Here is a 22,089-nt window from a genome sequence, read left to right as displayed (position 1 = left end):
GTCCTTAAATAAATAAAAAACAAGAAAATGGTGCTGTCTGGTTTGTTTAATATAAGAAATTTGTAATGGTTTATACTTTCACTTTTGATACTTAAGTATATTTTAGCAATTACATTTACTTTTGTATATTTTTAATCTAAATACTTTTAGACTTTTACTCAAGTAGAAGTTTGCTCTGTGACTTTTACTTTAACTTGACTCATTTTCTATTCAGGTATTTTACTTTGACTCAAGTATGACAGTTGGGTACTTTTTCCACCACTGGCAGTATGTGTAATAGGACACATTTGGTGGGTGCCTATATTTGTCCTATTTCACACATGTACAAGTATGTATTGAAAATGATTTTTTTTTTTTTTGCATATCCCTCTCCCTGAGACATTCTCTGAGAGTGGGGTCATGGCCAGGGTCTGCTTATCAATGACAACCCTGTAGCAATTAGGGTTCAGTGTCTTGCTCAAGGGCACAATGTCCGATTTTTCACCTTTTTGGCTCGGGATTCGAAATAGTGACCTTCCGGTTACTGGCCCAACGCTCTGAGAGAGAGAGAGAGTGAGAGAGCGAGAGAGAGAGAGAGAGAGAGAGAGAGAGAGAGAGAGAGAGAGAGAGAGAGAGAGAGAGAGAGTGTGTGTGTGTGTGTGTCCTTTCCCTCAGTAGCCAGATAACAGAACAGACAGAATGTCTCTAAACACAGACGAAGAGGCAGAATGTAGGAGAAATTAATATTTCTTCCTCTCTCTCTCTCTCTCTCTCTCTCTCTCTCTCTCTCTCTCTCTCTCTCTTTCTCTCTCTCTACTTGGTTATTTAATTCTTCCTCTCTTCTTCTTCTCTCTCTATCCCACCTCTATCACTCCCATGCCTCTTTCTCTCCCTCCCTCATTCCAAGGACGCCCCTATGTGTGTGTGTGTGTGTGTGTGTGTGTGTGTTGAGGCAAGTCTGGGCAGAGTCGGCATGTCTGTGTGACTGTGGGGTTTGATGGTTTGGTGGATTTAGACGCCCCAAAGCACACACTCATCGCTGACTCTCACCATCATCGTTCTCATCAGACATTATCCACGGGCAATACTCAGGTAGGACAATCTCCATTAAACGGTGGGGCGAGGGGGCAGAGGGAGACAGAGGGCGAGGAAGGGACGGAGAAAGAAATTTACAGACGGAGAGAGGGGGGGGGGGGTAAAGTGTAGGTACTGTGATCTGTGACTGACTTTCTCCTCTGCTCTCTTCTGTAGTGTGAATAAGCAAGGGGAAAGTGTGTGAGACAAGCGAGAGATACAGGGAAATAGGGATAGAGATCTCTCACACATCTTGTTGCTGTAGGGAATGTTTTTTCATTACACTCACTCACACACACACACACACACACACACACACACACACACACACACACACACATATAAGTAGGTGTTTACAGACTGTTGTTGAGTACGAAGCAAGTTCTCACATGCAGGAATAAAGCTAACCACACACACACCCTAACCAGAGCTTCCTCTGACCAGGGGGAAAGCAGGCATGGAGTCAGGGTCTGAAAGAAATGCTGGACTGGATTCTGAACCCAGGGTGAAGGCTGGTCTGGAGTCAGGGTCTGAAATAAATGCTGGACTGGATTCTGCACCCAGGGGGAAAGCAGGACTGGAGTCTGGTGAGAACTGGATTCCAGAAGATGTGGCCCAATGGCTGGATCACATTGGAGTGTCTAACGAGCCCGAGCCCGACGGAGGTAGTCTACACATGCCCCCTTCTCTCCCTGTGTGTGTGTGTGTGTGTGTGTGTGTGTGTGGTTTTGTTTATCAAACCTTGTGTGGACCTGAAATCCTCAAAAGTCCCAACAAGGATAGTAAAACAAGGAAGCTTCTCCCTCATGGGGACATTTCCCACATCCCCACGAGGACAAATGCTATTTTAAGCTTAGGGGTTAGGTTTAGGGTTACGGTTACGGTTAGAATTAGGGTTAGGGGTTAGGGTTAGGGGTTAAGGTTAGGGTTAGGGGTTAAGGTTAGGGTTAGGGGTTAAGGTTAGGGTTAGGGGTTAAGGAAAATAGGAATGGAAGTGGAAATCAATTTTAGGTCCCAATAGGTTAGAAAAACAAGTGTGTGTGTGTGTGTGTGAAAAATAGGCTCTGATAAATATTACCTGTAACAAAACGCCAGGTGAGACAGAGTTAGGCAGAGCTCTCTTTCCATCCATAAATCAGCATCCGTTTTACAGTTGAACCTAACTGAATCCATTAGGTTTTTGGAACCCTATATCCTGGGGTTGAACTATGACCCCTGGTTAGAGCCTTTCCGATTGGTATTGGTGAAAAGGCCCAGGGAAGAAAACGGCGGATGTTCTGTTTGAATAAGATGGCGTGAGTAGAGATGAGAGTGAGATGAATTGGATTACAGAGGCGAATACAAAAGGAAATAAGAGAAGTAAAGGGCTGTGGAATCATACACATCCAAGCCTAGTTCTGAGTCTTTTTTAGTCAGAGGGTTTTGGATGTTGTTATCTGGGAAATCCATTTGAAGTCTCTATACAGATTGAGGTGATGTCGATGACAGTAATGAGGGCTTATTTTTTTTGTATCTAATGAGAAGAGCGTGCTCTGCGCCTCAAGAAGATTGGATTGGAGTGTGTTGTGTGGGGATCTTTATTGATTTATATACAGTATATATATATATTTTAACTTAACCCGGATGCAAGCCGCACCAATGTGTCAGAGAAAACGTGTGTGGATCTTTGAAACAGGGCGTTAACTCTGCAACATGACAGAATCTCTGTAGACAAGGAATATTATCTAGTGTCTCTACTCCTACTGCCATTACTTGACCCAATTCTTCACGTATATGCTGTATCCTGGTGCTAGAAGTAAATGCAAAGGATACAGTAGATATGTGAAGAATTGGATCAAGTGGTTGATGCACGCAAACTGACCCACATAAGAGCTGTCCAGCATGTCTCCTATCTGGAAGCAGTGAGACGAGTGGAAGAAAGAAGTGGAGTTGAAGAACTAATGGTAGCAGGAGTAGAGACACCAGAGAATATTCCTTGTCTGCAGAGGGATTCTGACATGTCTCATGTTAAGGTGGATTTTGTAGCATTTACTGCATTGGTTATCAACTGCACAGTGCGAACAGAGAGGAAATCTGAGAAAACAGGCATCATTGTGGGTGTGGCTGAGTGTTTATTGGGACTCAAGTATTTTACAGCAGAGGTATTACAAGGAATCCTGTTGATGAATGCTCCATCTTCACAGGCCCCGAGCCTGTTCAGGAGGTGATCTGAACTGTTCCTGAAGGAGTGGGGTGTTTGTTTATTAATGTTTTGTATGATGTGGGGTCCACAGCCTAATGGAATATTTTCTGTTTCAATACAGTAGGTGGCAGCAATACACCATTTGGTGTAGTTTGTCATACAACCTTAATTAATAATAATAATAAGACCCCTGGTTATTATCCTGCGGGCGCTAGGACCCCGGCACGCCCCCCTGAACTGCAGGTCTTGCTTTGGCATTCCGCTCATGCCAGAACGAACTGTCCGGGGCTGATTACGATCGCGCTACTGTCTCAGACCCACGGCTGTTTGCGCCTCTGCCCGAATCTGCTTTTATAGCCGGGGGAGTCAGCATCAAGACCGGTTGCACTATTAGCGCGCGGAGAGAAGTGTCTCAACACGACCGGTCATTTAGCACCGAGGTAAACGTTTATGCCTGTATAAGGGAAAGAAGTGCGTGAGGTCAGCTTTCTTACAGCATGTGATGTTTTGGTCAGTTCAATCCACGCGCTCCTTGCGCACGCACAGACTCATTGAGCTGTCTCAAATTTTGTAGGGCCGTCTCTGACCGGCTTTCGGGAAGTTAACTAGCCGAAATAACTTTTAACTAGCCTAAATAACTTTTGGGTGTTTGTCTTCAAAGTGTGCATTGCGGCTTGGTCGCAATTATGGCTGACTATATAGTGCTGGCATTTGGCTCCGGTTTTACTTCGTTCCGTAATGTGTCAGTTCAGTTGTCTATTTCTGTCCTTTAGTGCGTCAGTTGTCTATTTCTGTCCTTTAGTGCGTCTGTTGTCTATTTCGGCCTGTTAGTGCAGGGTTTACCAAACCCGGTCCTGCGGCCCCCCCTGGGTTCACGTTTTGGCAGGACCGAGTTTGGGAAACGGGCGGGCAGGACCGAGTTTGGGAAACGGGGGGGGGAGGGACCGAGTTGGGGAAACCCTGGGTTAATGTGTCAGTTGTCCAGTAGGCCACAACAGCAAGCTTGCTATGCATATGGTTAAAATATTCTCTGGACATCTTCCACCTTTTACTGTGAGTGTGTGTGTGTGTGTGTGTGTGTGTGTGTGTGTCTCAGAGGACAGGCAATAGTTGGACATGTGGTTGAGTCTGTTTACTTTGAGAGGTACTGGAGGGAAACACCAGGATGGGAATGCTGAGGACAGGAGATGACCAGACAGGGTCGTCTCCTGAGAACTAGGCACTAACACTCACCTGGTCCCTAACCTATTATAACTTATAAGTAAAAACAACAATTTAATTTTTGTTTCTTTTCCAGGTCTCTCTTTGTACCATAGTTTCCCAGGAGTCTTTGCCCTGGAGGACGTCGTTCAGTGCCCCCCAGAAACAGTCCCCTTCACCATCAACAATGACCCCACGTCAATGACCACTCATCCACCGTTACTGTCCATCCTTCTCACCCGTCGCACCTCCACACCTGCCAGGGAACCAGGTACACTAGCAGTTAGGGGGAGATAAGCTAGGCCTTAGGCATGATACACCTGACATTGACCTCTGACCCCTGCTGTTTCCTAGGTGATGCAGCCTTGGCCTTTGTGTCCCACCCCTGTGTGAGCGCCATGCGAGGAGAGGAGGACGAGGGCGGGAAGCTTCTCTCAAGCACCATACAAGAACAAACCAGCTACGGAGGAGGAGAGGGAGGATGGGGGCCTCAGAGTGACAACCTGAACCCCATGCAGCCCTCGCAGGTGGCCTCCCCACCCCTGCTGCAGCAGCCGCCCAGCGGTATAGACTGTAGCGGTGCCCCCACCTCAGACAGCCAACTACCACCTTACCCCCTTACCTTCCCTCACCGCCCACTAGCTCACCCCCAGTTGCGCTGGGCTCGGCAGGAGCCTCAGGGGCAGGAGCAGCAGGCTGACGGTAGCTCCCTGGAGAAACATGGACCTCCCCAGCCCCCTCTCCCTCACCCCCAGCCCCCCCAACCCTCCCTCCAGCCCAGTTTAGAGGAGCTGCCGAGCTATGAGCAGGCCAAGGCCCAGACCCAGACCCAGGGACAACACCACTACCAGGACCAGCTTTATTATACACTGGAGGACCAGGAGAGCCTGCCTAGCCCCTCTCACACCCCAGACAGCCAGCCCTCAGCCTGGACCAGCTTAGCTCCTCACAGCCCCTCTGAGACCTCTAGCCCTGACACCAACACTGACCCCTCTCCTTTCCCCAGCCCCAGCCCACCCCTGGGCCCTCAGCAAGGCTTTATGAGTGATGGGGATGAGGCTGAGGGTTTGTCTATCTGGGGTGGAGGGGCCAATGGAGACTCTACTCTGAGGCAACTCAAGCAGGGTCATGTGTATTCCCTCAGCCAGAGGATCCTCCAAATCAGCGTTGAGGCCAATGGAACTAGTAATCTTCCCTCTAGCAACCCCTCCCTCAGTTACCCCCTACCCCTAAACATAACCCCACTCACAGGATCAGTAGACTCCCGCGGACCCCCACCAGAGTACCCCTTCAAGCCCACCCAGCCGCCCTTCTGCTCCCCCTCAGGGAAATCCCAGCCCCCCTCCTGTCATTCTGAGCTAGGCCCTCCCTTCATTGACCCCCCCTCTTCCACAATAATGGACTGGTCCACAGCCCAACCAACCAGAGCTGAGAGCAACCCCCCACCTGAGTACCAGAGCAGGCGGCACCACCCTGGGGCCCTAGGGGGTCCCTCAGTCCAGTACCACCACAGTCCCACACCCTCCCAGACCCACACCTCCACTCTTCTCCCCAACATCCAGGCCCAGACTTCTACCCTTGTCTCTCAGCTCCAACCCCAGCCTCAACAACCTTCCCCAGGCCCCTCCGGTGTGGAGGTGGTCATGGCAGCCAAGGTGCAGCAGATGGTCCAGCTGCTGTGTGAGGAGAACCAGACTCTGAGACACGAGCTGCTGACACACAGAGAGAAGGCCTCCAAACTGCACTGGGTACGAGGAAGTTTGGATGTGACTGTATAACTGACTCACTATAACCTTATAGGCCCCATTAGTCAATATTTTAATGTTTTGTGTGTTTTATATCATATTGTACAACAGCTGATAAAATGAACACTGTAAAAGTATGAACACATTTGCTCATTGTTATTTCCTGATAGTTGCTGGTTGAAAATACAATCTACACAGGATCTTATAATCAGCAGTTTTGGCTTTCCATGGTGACATCACCATGTGGTAAATTGATTAATAGACCAATAACAAAGAGTTCCAAACCTCTCTGCCAATAACAGCTACGTTTCAGTTTTCCCCTCCCCATTTAGACTATTCCCAGACAGTCTTAGCAAAATTCTTGCTTGAGAAATGGTTTTGCTATAAAGCTATTTTTGAACATTTGAATGGAACTGTATTACGGTAAGGTATTTAATTGTTACCCAGAAATGATTTGATATTGATATGAAAACAGCTTCATTTGGCCTTAAACCAGGGTTTAACAAACTCACCCCCCCCCCTAGACGCTTCACATTTTTGTACTAACCCTAAACTGGCACACCTGATTCACTTAGTCAACTAATCATCCACCCTGTCTTAAAGCATTAGGGGAAGAAAAATATCTGACCCTATTTCAGTCGTTTCTACAAACTACTCTTCCTTGTGCTGCAGTTAGAGGAGGAGCTCCAGAGGATCTCTGAAGAGTATGATTGGCTGACGAAGAGCTCGTCAAAGAGGGAGGGGCTGGACCGAACAATGAGATGCAAACTGGAGGGGGAGATAAGACGCCTGACTGTCTTCAACAGAGACCTGAGAGGTAGGACAGGAGGGAGGAACCTGTAAAAGGATGTTGAAAATAAAATAAATAATTGGGTCCTTAAAGTGCCGTTACCCTTTTTTCAACCTTCTTCTTAGCTGTATATATGGGATTTGGGTAATTTTGACCAATAAGTTGTGTTAATAGAAGAGGAGTTGAACATGTTCATCTATGTTGTATGACTATGTTATGTCTGTGTATGACTGTGTTATGTCTGTGTATGACTATGTTATGTCTGTGTATGACTGTGTTATGTCTGTGTATGACTATGTTATGTCTGTGTATGACTATGTTATGTCTGTGTATGACTGTGTTATGTCTGTATGACTATGTTATGTCTGTGTATGACTATGTTATGTCTGTGTATGACTGTGTCACATCTATGTCTCAGATCGCCTGGAGACTGCCAATCAACAGCTAGCGTGCTGTGAGCCAGAAGGAGAGGAGGATGGACATGCTGCTGAGCTTAGTAAGTGTGTGTGTTTGTGTCTGTACTTGTGGTATTGATGAGTACTTGTGTGTTTGTGGTGTTGATGAGTGTTAGTGAGTGGGAATGAGGACACACCCAGCATTTAGGTTTTCCTCTCTTCTTTCCTCTCTTTTCTCCACCACTCCCTCTCTTCCCAGGCTAAATTCAGCACACATACAATTATCCCATTTCCTTTTAGCCACACACACACACACACACACACACACACACACACACACACACACACACACACACACACACCCATGCACGGACGTACACACACACACACCCATGCACGGACGTGCACACACACACACACACCCATGCACGGACGTACACACACACACACACACACACACACACACACACACACACACACACACACACACACACACTTACTTTTATTAGAGAGTCAGTGTGACTACAGACAGTGACCTCGTCTGGCCTGGAAACCCAAACAGAGAGAACTTTCTCCTCCTGACCACCACCTTTCTCACATTATCACGCTCTGTCTCCCTCCCTCTCTCACTTCCACTGACACCCTCCCACTGCCTAGCTCTCTCTCTCTCTCTCACTCCCACCACTCCCTCTCTCCCCATTCTCTCCCTCCCTATTCTCTCCCTCCCTGGGCACCATGAGAGAGGAGAGGAAGTGTTTGTTGTATTTCACTGGGCTGTCTGGTATGTAACACCAGGAATGAGGGATAGAGTGGGGAGGGAGAGATAAAGAGAGGGGGAGGCCAGTAGAGACAGGCAAAGGGAGGGATAGCAGTTTTAGGACAGGTGCTGTTTCAACGTGTCAGCCCCCCGCCACAAACTACCCAAACACTCTGCACCATATCTCCTCCCCTCCTCCCTTTACACACACCTGTCTCTCTCCCCTCTTCCGCATGTGTGTGACATGTTAACCCAGAGACAAAGGGGAATGATCTGGTCTGTGCTGGGAATGCAGCCTCAGCAGATTCTCCCCCCCCCCCCTTATCCTTCCCTCCCCCACCCAACACACATCCACCCCTACCCAGAGTTTGGTCAACAGTAGAGCTGGATGCCATGTTGCTACCTTTGAACATTCCAGTCATGAGGAGTATTGGGTTTGTAAGTCTGATTTGAGCAATTTTTCTCTTATCTTTTATCTTCCCCCTTTCCTTCTCTCTGTTTCTCACTGTCTCTCAGGGGATGGACTGATAGAGAAAGAGCGTTTGGAGGAAGAGGTGGAGAAGCAGCAGCGGAGGGCAGAGAGACTGGAGTCAGCTCTGAGCAGCGCCCAGCAGAGAGCACTACACTTAGAGGAAGAGGTATACATCACGTCACAGTATATCACATTACGTCACGGTATATCACATTGCGTCACGGTATATCACATTACGTCACGGTATATCACATTACGTCACGGTATATCACATCACGTCACGGTATATCACATCACGTCACGGTATATCACATTATGTCACGGTATATCACATTACGTCACGGTATATCACATCACATCACGGTATATCACATCACGTCACGGTATATCACATTACGTCACGGTATATCACATCACGTCACGGTATATCACATTACATTACGTCATGGTATATCACATTACATTACGTCACAGTATATCACATCACGTCACGGTATATCACATTACGTCACGGTATATCACATTACATTACGTCGCAGTATATCATATTACATTACGTCACGGTATATCACATCACGTCACGGTATATCACATTACGTCACGGTATATCACATTAGGTCATGGTATATCACGTCACTGTATTTTACATTACGTCACAGTATATCACATTACATTACGTCACATCACGTCACGGTATATCACATTACATTACGTCATGGTATATCACATTACATTACGTCACAGTATATCACATCACGTCACGGTATATCACATTACATTACGTCACGGTATATCACATTACATCACGGTATATCACATCACGTCACGGTATATCACATTACGTCACGGTATATCACATTACGTCACGGTATATCACATCACGTCACGGTATATCACATCACGTCACGGTATATCACATTACGTCACGGTATATCACATCACGTCACGGTATATCACATTACGTCACGGTATATCACATTACATTACGTCACAGTATATCACATCACGTCACGGTATATCACATTACGTCACGGTATATCACATTACATTACGTCACAGTATATCACATCACGTCACGGTATATCACATTACGTCACAGTATATCACATTACGTCACAGTATATCACATTATATCACATTACGTCACGGTATATCACATTACGTCACAGTATATCACATTACGTCACAGTATATCACATCACGTCACGGTATATCACATTACATTACGTCATGGTATATCACATTACATTACGTCACAGTATATCACGTCACGGTATATCACATTACATTACGTCACGGTATATCACATTACATCACGGTATATCACATCACGTCACGGTATATCACATTACGTCACGGTATATCACATCACGTCACGGTATATCACATCACGGCATATCACATCACGTCATGGTATATCACATTACGTCACGGTATATCACATCACGTCACGGTATATCACATTACGTCATGGTATATCCCATTACATTACGTCACAGTATATCACATCACGTCACGGTATATCACATTACGTCACGGTATATGACATTACATTACGTCACAGTATATCATATTACAATACGTCACGGTATATCACATCACGTCACGGTATATCACATTACGTCACGGTATATCACATTACGTCACGGTATATCACATCACGTCACGGTATATCACATTACGTCACAGTATATCACATTACATTACGTCACAGTATATCACATCACGTCACGGTATATCACATTACATTACGTCATGGTATATCACATTACATTACGTCACGGTATATCACATTACATCACGGTATATCACATTACGTCACATCACGTTACGTATATCACATTACGTCACAGTATATCACATTACGTCACATCACATTATGTCACAGTATATCACATTACATAACGGTATATCACATTACGTCACGGTATATCACATTACGTCACAGTATATCACATTACGTCACAGTATATCACATTACGTCACATCACATTATGTCACAGTATATCACATTACATAACGGTATATCACATTACATCGCGGTATATCACATTACATTACGTCCCTGTTTATCACATTACGTCACATTATATCACATTACAACACATCACATTACGTCACAGTATATCACATTACGTCACAGTATATCACATTACGTCACATCACATTATGTCACAGTATATCACATTACATAACGGTATATCACATTACGTCACAGTATATCACATTATGTCACAGTATATCACATTACGTCACAGTATATCACATTACGTCACATCACATTACGTCACGGTATATCACATTACGTCACAGTATATCACATTACGTCACAGTATATCACATTACGTCACAGTATATCACATTACGTCACATCACATTACGTCACGGTATATCACATTACGTCACAGTATATCACATTACGTCACAGTATATCACATTACGTCACAGTATATCACATTACGTCACAGTATATCACATTACATAACGGTATATCACATTACATAACGGTATATCACATTACATAACGGTACATCACATTACATAATGGTATATCACATCATGTCACAGTATATCACATTACATTACGTCACTGTTTATCACATTACGTCACATTATATCACATTACAACACATCACATTACGTCACAGTATATCACATTATGTCACGGTATATCACATTACGTCACAGTATATCACATTAAGTCACAGTATATCACATTACGTCACAGTATATCACATTATATCACATTACGTCACGGTATATCACATTACATCACAGTATATCACATTACGTCACAGTATATCACATTACGTCACATCACATTACGTCACAGTATATCACATTATGTAGTTCATTCAGACACTTATTCACACATCATATACACATACAGATCAATCCAACATACTGTATCTGTGTCCATTCCTCCCTGGTGTGTGTGTGTGTAGCTGCGTGTGAAGTGTGTGTATGCGGCACGTGTGGAAGGGTTGCAGCATGCTGTGGTGCAGTTGCAGACGGCCTGTGAGAAGAGAGAGCAGCTTGAGAGACGCCTGCGTACACGGCTGGAGAGAGAGCTACACACACTGCGCACGCAACAGGTACCACACATAATGCTCTCTTGGCGGGTGTCATATCAATGTCATAACAGGTCATATGCTATTTGTTAATGCATAAAATGGGTCTGGATTGTCCTAAACCTTTTTTTTTATTTTATTTTTTACATATGTCTCTTCCTTCTTCCAAACCTCCGCCTCGCTCTCCTCCCCTCAGAGAGTGTGTGGGGGTGTGCTTGGGACCACTGGGCCAGGTGGGGGTGGGGGTGTAGGGGAGGGCAGTGCCCCTGCTCTGAGGGAGCTGCTGAGGCAGAGGGAGGAGAGGGTTCTGGCTCTAGAGGCTGACTCTACCCGTTGGGAACAGAAGTACCTGCAGGAGAACGCCATGAGACACTTTAACATGGAGACTGCTGCTACAGCCAACACACACAGGTACACACACATCCCAACAGGTCACTCATGCACACAGGTACACACACATCCCAACAGGTCACTCATGCACACAGGTACACACACATCCCAACAGGTCTCATGCACACAGGTACACACACATCCCAACAGGTCACTCATGCACACAGGTACACACACATCCCAACAGGTCACTCATGCACACAGGTACACACACATCCCAACAGGTCTCATGCACACAGGTAGAGATGGCGTTGCAGTGGATAGAAGCTGTTTTCCACGGGCTCCTGACCAATTCCGCTGTTTTTTTTTTGTTATACTGATCTTAACATTTTTTGTACATAATATCTCTGCCATAATTTCCTATGACCGAAAACAGCTTCTTGAGATCAGAACAGCGATCACTAACCTCGATTTGGATGACAATTTCAACTTCAACGAATCGGCAGCTCTGGACGTGCTGCTTCCTCCGGACCAGGCCCTAATTCCCGGGATTCAAAAGAGGAAGTGACGGCTCAAAAGAGGCAGGCAAACCGGCATCCTGACGAGTACGTCTGGTGAATCTAATAACCCTCTGTTCTGTTGGTGAATGTACAGTCATCAGAGAACAAACTGGACGAGCTCCGTTCTGTTGGTGAATGTACAGTCATCAGAGAACAAACTGGACGAGCTCCGTTCTGTTGGTGAATGTACAGTCATCAGAGAACAAACTGGACGAGCTCCGTTCTGTTGGTGAATGTACAGTCATCAGAGAACAAACTGGACGAGCTCCGTTCTGTTGGTGAATGTACAGTCATCAGAGAACAAACTGGACGAGCTCCGTTCTGTTGGTGAATGTACAGTCATCAGAGAACAAACTGGACGAGCTCCGTTCTGTTGGTGAATGTACAGTCACCAGAGAACAAACTGGACGAGCTCCGTTCTGTTGGTGAATGTACAGTCATCAGAGAACAAACTGGACGAGCTCCGTTCTGTTGGTGAATGTACAGTCATCAGAGAACAAACTGGACGAGCTCCGTTCTGTTGGTGAATGTACAGTCATCAGAGAACAAACTGGACGAGCTCCGTTCTGTTGGTGAATGTACAGTCATCAGAGAACAAACTGGACGAGCTCCGTTCTGTTGGTGAATGTACAGTCATCAGAGAACAAACTGGACGAGCTCCGTTCTGTTGGTGAATGTACAGTCATCAGAGAACAAACTGGACGAGCTCCGTTCTGTTGGTGAATGTACAGTCATCAGAGAACAAACTGGACGAGCTCCGTTCTGTTGGTGAATGTACAGTCATCAGAGAACAAACTGGACGAGCTCCGTTCTGTTGGTGAATGTACAGTCATCAGAGAACAAACTGGACGAGCTCTGTTCGAAACTATCCTGTCAATGGGACCCGAAGAACTTTAATATGTTTCTCGGAGTCGTGGCTGGACAAGGACGTGGATAATATACGTCTCGCTGGCTTTTCTGTGCGTTGTCAGGACCGGTCAGCAGCCTCGGGTAAGATGAGGGGGGAGTGGAAGTCTCGAGCGTTTGCTAGTTAGAGTTAGAATACATCATGATAAGCTGCAGACCGTACTAACTACCAAGAGAGTTTTCATCCATATATTTCCTAGCTGTCTATATACCTCCACAAACCGATGCTGGCACTAAGACCACACTCAATGAGCTGCATAGGGCCATAAGCAAACGAGGAAATCCACACCCTGTGGCAGCACTTCTCATGGCCAGTGATTTTAATGCAGGGAAACTGAAATCTGTGTGAACTCATTATCACCTTTATCACCTTTGCAACTAGAGGTGACAAAACTCTAGATCACCTTTACTCTACACACAGAACGGTGACAAAACTCTAGATCACCTTTACTCTACACACAGAACGGTGACAAAACTCTAGATCACCTTTACTCTACACACAGAACGGTGACAACTCTAGATCACCTTTACTCTACACACAGAACGGTGACAACTCTAGATCACCTTTACTCTACACACAGAACGGTGACAACTCTAGATCACCTTTACTCTACACACAGAACGGTGACAACTCTAGATCACCTTTACTCTACATACAGAACGGTGACAACTAGGTCACCGGGGCGCCAGGTAGCCTAGTGGTTAGAGCGTAGAGGCGGCAGGTAGCCTAGCGGTTAGAGCGTAGAGGCGGCAGGTAGCCTAGTGGTTAGAGCGTCGAGTCGGCAGGTAGCCTAGCGGTTAGAGCGTCGAGTCGGCAGGTAGCCTAGCGGTTAGAGCGTCGAGTCGGCAGGTAGCCTAGCGGTTAGAGCGTCGAGTCGGCAGGTAGCCTAGTGGTTAGAGTGTCGAGTCGGCAGGTAGCCTAGTGGTTAGAGGGTCGAGTCGGCAGGTAGCCTAGTGGTTAGAGCGTCGAGTCGGTAGGTAGCCTAGCGGTTAGAGCGTCGAGTCGGCAGGTAGCCTAGCGGTTAGAGCGTAGAGGCGGCAGGTAGCCTAGCGGTTAGAGCCTAGAGGCGGCAGGTAGCCTAGCGGTTAGAGCCTAGAGGCGGCAGGTAGCCTAGCGGTTAGAGCCTAGAGGCGGCAGGTAGCCTAGCGGTTAGAGCCTAGAGGCGGCAGGTAGCCTAGCGGTTAGAGCGTAGAGGCGGCAGGTAGCCTAGCGGTTAGAGCGTAGAGGCGGCAGGTAGCCTAGCGGTTAGAGCGTAGAGGCGGCAGGTAGCCTAGCGGTTAGAGCGTAGAGGCGGCAGGTAGCCTAGCGGTTAGAGCGTAGAGGCGGCAGGTAGCCTAGCGGTTAGAGCGTAGAGGCGGCAGGTAGCCTAGCGGTTAGAGCGTAGAGGCGGCAGGTAGCCTAGCGGTTAGAGCGTAGAGGCGGCAGGTAGCCTAGCGGTTAGAGCGTCGAGTCGGCAGGTAGCCTAGCGGTTAGAGCGTCGAGTCGGCAGGTAGCCTAGCGGTTAGAGCGTCGAGTCGGCAGGTAGCCTAGCGGTTAGAGCGTCGAGTCGGCAGGTAGCCTAGCGGTTAGAGCGTCGAGTCGGCAGGTAGCCTAGCGGTTAGAGCGTCGAGTCGGCAGGTAGCCTAGCGGTTAGAGCGTCGAGTCGGCAGGTAGCCTAGCGGTTAGAGCGTCGAGTCGGCAGGTAGCCTAGCGGTTAGAGCGTCGAGTCGGCAGGTAGCCTAGCGGTTAGAGCGTCGAGTCGGCAGGTAGCCTAGCGGTTAGAGCGTCGAGTCGGCAGGTAGCCTAGCGGTTAGAGCGTCGAGTCGGCAGGTAGCCTAGCGGTTAGAGCGTCGAGGCGGCAGGTAGCCTAGCGGTTAGAGCGTCGAGGCGGCAGGTAGCCTAGCGGTTAGAGCGTAGAGGCGGCAGGTAGCCTAGCGGTTAGAGCGTAGAGGCGGCAGGTAGCCTAGCGGTTAGAGCGTAGAGGCGGCAGGTAGCCTAGCGGTTAGAGCGTAGAGGCGGCAGGTAGCCTAGCGGTTAGAGCGTAGAGGCGGCAGGTAGCCTAGCGGTTAGAGCGTAGAGGCGGCAGGTAGCCTAGCGGTTAGAGCGTAGAGGCGGCAGGTAGCCTAGCGGTTAGAGCGTAGAGGCGGCAGGTAGCCTAGCGGTTAGAGCGTAGAGGCGGCAGGTAGCCTAGCGGTTAGAGCGTAGAGGCGGCAGGTAGCCTAGTGGTTAGAGCGTAGAGGGCGGCAGGTAGCCTAGTGGTTAGAGCGTAGAGGCGGCAGGTAGCCTAGTGGTTAGAGCGTAGAGGCGGCAGGTAGCCTAGTGGTTAGAGCGTTGGGCCAGTAATCAAAAGGTTGTTAGATCAAATCCCGGAGCTGACAAGGTAAACTGAGCTGACTACCCACTGTTCCTAGGCCGTCATTGTAAATAAGAATTTGTTTTTAACTGACTTGTCAAGTTAAATAAAGGTTCAATAACAAAACAATTACTCCACACACAGAGAGGCATACTGTACATAGCTAACACGCCCTCCCGTTGGCAAATCTGACCATAACTATATCCTCCTGATTTCTGCTTTAAAAAATGTAAAACAGGAGGTACCAGTAACGTGCTCTATACAGAAGTAGTCTGATGAAGTGGATGCTAAGCTAAAGGACTGTTTCCCTAGCACAGACTGAAATATGTTCTGGGATTCAACGGATAACATTGACTTTACCACATCAGTCAAAAGGCATCATTAATATGTGCATCGACAACATTGTCCCCAAAGTGACCATATTCCAACCAGAAGCCATGGATTACAGGCAACATCCGCACTGAGCTAAATGGTAGAGCTGCCGCTTTCAAGGGGAGGGATACTACTCCAGACGCTTCTAAGAAATCCCACTACGACCCCCGACGAGCCATCAAACAGGCAAAGCGTCAATACAGGACTAAGATCGGATCTTACTACACCGGATCTGACGTTTATCAGATGTGCCAGGGCTGGCAAACTATCACTGGTTACAAAGGGAAACCTAGCTGTGAGCCTACCAGACCAACCAAATGCCTTCTACCAGCTGTTCCAGAGGACTGTGATCTCGCTCTCTGTAGCCAATGTGAGTACGACCTTTAAACAGGTTAACATTCACAAGGTTGTGTGTGTGTGTGTCTGTAGGGACCCCTTGGTGGTGCACTCTCACAGTGGTAGCTACAGTGAGATGACGGGCTGCACACTGTGTCAGGAGGATGATGTACAGCAGGCTACCAGACGCTGCAATGACATGGAGCACAGGTACACACATTATACTGTATGTATATATAGAGTTGAAGTCAGAATTTTACATATACCTTACCCAAATAAATTCAAACTCAGTTTCACAATTCCTGACATTTAATCCTAGTAAAAATCAGTTAGGATCACCAGTTTATTTTAAGAATGTGAAATATCAGAATAATAGTAGAATGATTTATTTCAATTTTTATTTATTTCATCACATTCCCAGTGGGTCAGAAGTTTACAAACACTCAATATTTGGTAGCATTTCCTTTAAATTGTTTAACTTGGGTCAAACGTTTTGGGTAGCCTTCCACTAGCTTCCTACAACAAGTTGGGTGAATGTTGGCCCATTCCTCCTGACAGAGGTGGTGTAGCTGAGTCAGGTTTGTAGGCCTCCTTGCACAGACACGCTTTTTCCAGTTATGCCCACAAATTTAGTATTGAGGTCAGGGCTTTGTGATGGCCACTCCAATACCTTGACTTTGTTGTCCTTAAGCCATTTTGCCACAACTTTGGAAGTATTCTTGGGGTCAATGTCCATTTGGAAGACCCATTTGCGACCAAGCTTTAACTTCCTGACTGATGTCTTGAGATGTTGCTTCAATATATCCACATCATTTTCCAGCCTCATGATGCCATCTATTTTGTGAAGTGCACCAGTTCCTCCTGCTGCAAAGCACCCCCACAACATGATGCTGCCACCCCTGTGCTTCACGGTTGGGATGGTGTTCTTTGGCTTGCAAGCATCCCCCTTTTTCCTCCAAACATAACAATGATTATTATGGCCAAACAGTTATATTTTTGTTTCATCAGACCAGAGGACATTTCTCAAAAAGTACAAACTTTGTCCCCATGTGCAGTTGCAAACCGTAGTCTGGCTTTTTTATGGCGGTTTTGGAGCAGTGTCTTCTTCCTTGCTGAGCGACCTTTCAGGTTATGTCGATAAAGGACTTGTTTTGTTTCCTCCAAAATATTCACGAGATCCTTTGCTGGAGTTCTTGGATTGATTTGCACTTTTCCCACTGAAGTACATTCATCTCTAGGAGACAGAACGCGTCTCCTTCCTGAGCGGTATGGCATCTGCGTGGTCCCATGGTGTTTATACTTGCGTACTATTGTTTGTACAGATAAACGTGGTACCTTCAGGCATTTGGTAATTGCTCCTATGGATGAACCAGACTTGTGGAGGTCCCAAGTTTTCTTTCTGAGGTCTTGGCTGATTTCTTTTGATTTTCCCCATGATGTCAAGCAAAGAGGAACAGAGTTTGAATGTAGGCCTTGAAATTCATCCACAGGTACACCTCCAATTGACTCAAATTATGTCAATTAGCCTATCGGGAGCTTCTATAACCATGACATAATTTTCTGGAATTTTCCAAGCTGTTTAAAGGCACAGTCAACTTAGTGTATGTAAACTTCTGACCCACTGGAATTGTGATACAGTGAATTATAAGTGAAATAATCTGTGTGTAAACAATTGTTGGGAAAATTACTTGTGTCATGCACAAAGTAGATGTCCTAACCGTCTTACCAAAACTATAGTTTGTTAATAAGAAATTTGTGGAGTGATTGAAAAACAAGTTTTAATGACTCCAACCTAAGAGTATGTAAACTAGTTTTAATGACTCCAACGTAAGAGTATGTAAACTAGTTTTAATGACTCCAACCTAAGTGTATGTAAACTAGTTTTAATGACTCCAACCTAAGAGTATGTAAACTAGTTTTAATGACTCCAACCTAAGAGTATGTAAACTAGTTTTAATGACTCCAACCTAAGAGTATGTAAACTAGTTTTAATGACTCCAACCTAAGAGTATGTAAACTAGTTTTAATGACTCCAACGTAAGAGTATGTAAACTAGTTTTAATGACTCCAACCTAAGAGTATGTAAACTAGTTTTAATGACTCCAACCTAAGTGTATGTAAACTAGTTTTAATGACTCCAACCTAAGTGTATGTAAACTAGTTTTAATGACTCCAACCTAAGTGTATGTAAACTAGTTTTAATGACTCCAACCTAAGTGTATGTAAACTAGTTTTAATGACTCCAACCTAAGAGTATGTAAACTAGTTTTAATGACTCCAACCTAAGAGTATGTAAACTAGTTTTAATGACTCCAACCTAAGAGTATGTAAACTAGTTTTAATGACTCCAACCTAAGAGTATGTAAACTAGTTTTAATGACTCCAACCTAAGTGTATGTAAACTAGTTTTAATGACTCCAACCTAAGAGTATGTAAACTAGTTTTAATGACTCCAACCTAAGTGTATGTAAACTAGTTTTAATGACTCCAACCTAAGTGTATGTAAACTAGTTTTAATGACTCCAACCTAAGTGTATGTAAACTAGTTTTAATGACTCCAACCTAAGAGTATGTAAACTAGTTTTAATGACTCCAACCTAAGAGTATGTAAACTAGTTTTAATGACTCCAACCTAAGAGTATGTAAACTAGTTTTAATGACTCCAACCTAAGTGTATGTAAACTAGTTTTAATGACTCCAACCTAAGAGTATGTAAACTAGTTTTAATGACTCCAACCTAAGTGTATGTAAACTAGTTTTAATGACTCCAACCTAAGTGTATGTAAACTAGTTTTAATGACTCCAACCTAAGTGTATGTAAACTAGTTTTAATGACTCCAACCTAAGTGTATGTAAACTAGTTTTAATGACTCCAACCTAAGAGTATGTAAACTAGTTTTAATGACTCCAACCTAAGAGTATGTAAACTAGTTTTAATGACTCCAACCTAAGAGTATGTAAACTAGTTTTAATGACTCCAACCTAAGAGTATGTAAACTAGTTTTAATGACTCCAACCTAAGTGTATGTAAACTAGTTTTAATGACTCCAACCTAAGAGTATGTAAACTAGTTTTAATGACTCCAACCTAAGTGTATGTAAACTAGTTTTAATGACTCCAACCTAAGAGTATGTAAACTAGTTTTAATGACTCCAACCTAAGAGTATGTAAACTAGTTTTAATGACTCCAACCTAAGTGTATGTAAACTAGTTTTAATGACTCCAACCTAAGAGTATGTAAACTAGTTTTAATGACTCCAACCTAAGAGTATGTAAACTAGTTTTAATGACTCCAACCTAAGAGTATGTAAACTAGTTTTAATGACTCCAACCTAAGAGTATGTAAACTAGTTTTAATGACTCCAACCTAAGTGTATGTAAACTAGTTTTAATGACTCCAACCTAAGAGTATGTAAACTAGTTTTAATGACTCCAACCTAAGTGTATGTAAACTAGTTTTAATGACTCCAACCTAAGAGTATGTAAACTAGTTTTAATGACTCCAACCTAAGAGTATGTAAACTAGTTTTAATGACTCCAACCTAAGAGTATGTAAACTAGTTTTAATGACTCCAACCTAAGAGTATGTAAACTAGTTTTAATGACTCCAACCTAAGAGTATGTAAACTAGTTTTAATGACTCCAACCTAAGAGTATGTAAACTAGTTTTAATGACTCCAACCTAAGAGTATGTAAACTAGTTTTAATGACTCCAACCTAAGAGTATGTAAACTAGTTTTAATGACTCCAACCTAAGAGTATGTAAACTAGTTTTAATGACTCCAACCTAAGAGTATGTAAACTAGTTTTAATGACTCCAACCTAAGAGTATGTAAACTAGTTTTAATGACTCCAACCTAAGAGTATGTAAACTTCTGACTTCAACTAATATGTATACTGTATATATATATCACACACACACCATCAAAGTGGCTGATCTTGTCTAAAAGGCATCTTGATTGTTGATTTATTTGTATTGGTTCACTCTGACTTTTAGTCAATAGGATCAAGGTTGTGTTTTCTGTGTTTGTGTACAGGATAAGGAACCTGTATGCCCAGCTGATAGAGAAGGATGCGTTGATAAAGGTTTTACAGCAACGGAACTCTCGCGGTGACCTCAGCGCCCTCCGCCCCGCCCGCTCCACCCCCTCCATCTCCTTAGCAACAGGACTGCACCCACGACAAACTTCCCAGACAGACGAGAGGAAAGAGAGAAACCTCCTCCCTTCCCTCCCCCTCCTCCTCTCTTCCCCACCTTCCTCTTTATCTACCACCTCCTCCCTCCCTTCCACCCTGCCTTTCTCCTCCACCCTCCCCTACTCCACTACACCATCTTATTCATCCACCCTGCCTTTCTCCTCCACCCTGCCTCTCTCCTCCTCCCTCCAATTCTCTATCCTCCCCCTCTCCTCCTCCCTCCCCTCCACTCCTCTCCTATCCTCCCATTCTAAGACGGGTAGTAGAGACAGCAGCACTCAGACTGACAAAGGTTCAGAGTCCCTCAAAGTCCTGCCCCTCCCCAGCAGAGCCTGGCTGGGATTGGTCAGGACCCAGAGGACAGGTGAGTGACAGCTAAGACTGAACAATCAAGGAACAGTGAACCCAGTCCAAAATGTAATGTAAAACTGACCCTAGTTCAGCAACTTCATTCTAATGTTGGATCTGATATTCTACATGTCTTCAACTAAGTGTTCTTTCTTTCTCCATAGATATGACTAGAACTCATCCCCCACACCACCCAGGTACACACTTAGAGGAGATCCTCATCTAATGGACACGGTGGGGTCTTGTGAAGCTACTGCTGAACAACTGAGGATGAAACAAACTTAAGTAGTGATGGCTGACTGATAGACTGGAAACTGGAGGCTCATTGGATGGCAGAAAGAGAGAGAGAGAGAGAGAGAGATAGGGGAAGACCTCTGTCCTGCTCTAAAACTGTGCCTTTAGTCTGGTAAAGTTAATTTCAAGTTGCATTATGTTGCGTGTGTATGCGTGTGTTTTTCATCAGTAAAATGCATTTCAGAGGCAAGTTTACTTTGTTGAAAAGCATGCATTTTTGTACAAATGAACTGTACAGAAAGATTAGATTTGTAAAACTTTTATTTCTGCTGAGTTAATATTGATTTCGTCCACAAAGACATTTCAAACTTCTTTAATTTTTAAATGGATTTTACTGTGCTGCGTGACAATGAATATAAACATGTACTTTGTCTCCCCCTGCTGTCAGTCTGTGTAACTTTGTTTTCTAATCAATGAATTGTATTACCTATCAACAAGGTATGTTAAGGACCTGTTCACTGCTGACTTTGTCCCTCCAGGATCGGCATTGTCTGCTCCTGCACTACACCAGGGTTGGGGTAGATGTGTTTAACTGTTCACATACACACACAGAGTCCTGGATAATGAGGCCCCTTCTGTTCTACATGACTAAGCAGGAGAAACAGCGTGTGTGTTTCATACAGACCTAATTACCTGAGCGATTAATTCTGTAAAGAATTGACAGCTGGTACGCCTTCAGCGAAGGCACGTGGGCTGCTGTGGATGAGTGAAGCTGTAACATTACACTGTTGTGTTTCTGTTGCTTTTG

At 45.2% G+C, this 22,089-nt stretch overlaps 1 protein-coding gene across 4 annotated transcripts; it reads left to right on the top strand.

The window, feature by feature from the left end:
• Positions 1 to 619: 619 nt before the first annotated feature.
• On the top strand, positions 620 to 21,716 carry LOC110508024 (angiomotin-like protein 1). 4 transcript variants are annotated; one of them, XM_036964618.1, is made up of 13 exons: positions 624 to 709; positions 887 to 1,071; positions 1,498 to 1,718; positions 4,533 to 4,706; positions 4,790 to 6,183; positions 6,853 to 6,997; positions 7,389 to 7,466; positions 8,639 to 8,760; positions 11,540 to 11,689; positions 11,862 to 12,076; positions 16,596 to 16,712; positions 20,540 to 21,063; positions 21,212 to 21,716. In XM_036964618.1, the coding sequence occupies exons 3-13, from the start codon at positions 1,511 to 1,513 to the stop codon at positions 21,271 to 21,273; spliced, it is 3,189 nt and encodes a 1,062-aa protein (XP_036820513.1). In that variant the 5' UTR covers positions 624 to 709; positions 887 to 1,071; positions 1,498 to 1,510; the 3' UTR covers positions 21,274 to 21,716. The 4 variants fall into 4 exon arrangements, with proteins under 4 accessions (XP_036820515.1, XP_036820513.1, XP_036820512.1 ...); XM_036964617.1 differs by having other exon boundaries at positions 1,509 to 1,718; positions 21,212 to 21,441; XM_036964620.1 differs by lacking the exons at positions 16,596 to 16,712; positions 20,540 to 21,063; positions 21,212 to 21,716 and adding an exon at positions 12,432 to 13,960 and having other exon boundaries at positions 620 to 709.
• The last annotated feature ends 373 nt before the right edge of the window (positions 21,717 to 22,089 follow it).

Source organism: Oncorhynchus mykiss, chromosome 27 (genome assembly GCF_013265735.2).
Source record: "Oncorhynchus mykiss isolate Arlee chromosome 27, USDA_OmykA_1.1, whole genome shotgun sequence".
Classification (NCBI taxonomy): domain Eukaryota; kingdom Metazoa; phylum Chordata; class Actinopteri; order Salmoniformes; family Salmonidae; genus Oncorhynchus; species Oncorhynchus mykiss.
The sequence above is the reverse complement of the archived record's forward strand: the minus strand, read 5'-3'. Positions and strand labels throughout refer to the sequence as shown.

What these genes read in the sequence shown, in the direction of transcription:
- LOC110508024 (XM_036964618.1), top strand. Translation starts at nt 1,511, where the DNA reads ATGGAGTCAGGGTCTGAAAGAAATGCTGGACTGGATTCTGAACCCAGG. An exon ending in AGGCCTCCAAACTGCACTGG is followed by an intron (nt 6,184 to 6,852) that starts GTACGAGGAAGT and finishes CTTGTGCTGCAG; the next exon opens with TTAGAGGAGGAGCTCCAGAG. An exon ending in CACTACACTTAGAGGAAGAG is followed by an intron (nt 8,761 to 11,539) that starts GTATACATCACG and finishes GTGTGTGTGTAG; the next exon opens with CTGCGTGTGAAGTGTGTGTA.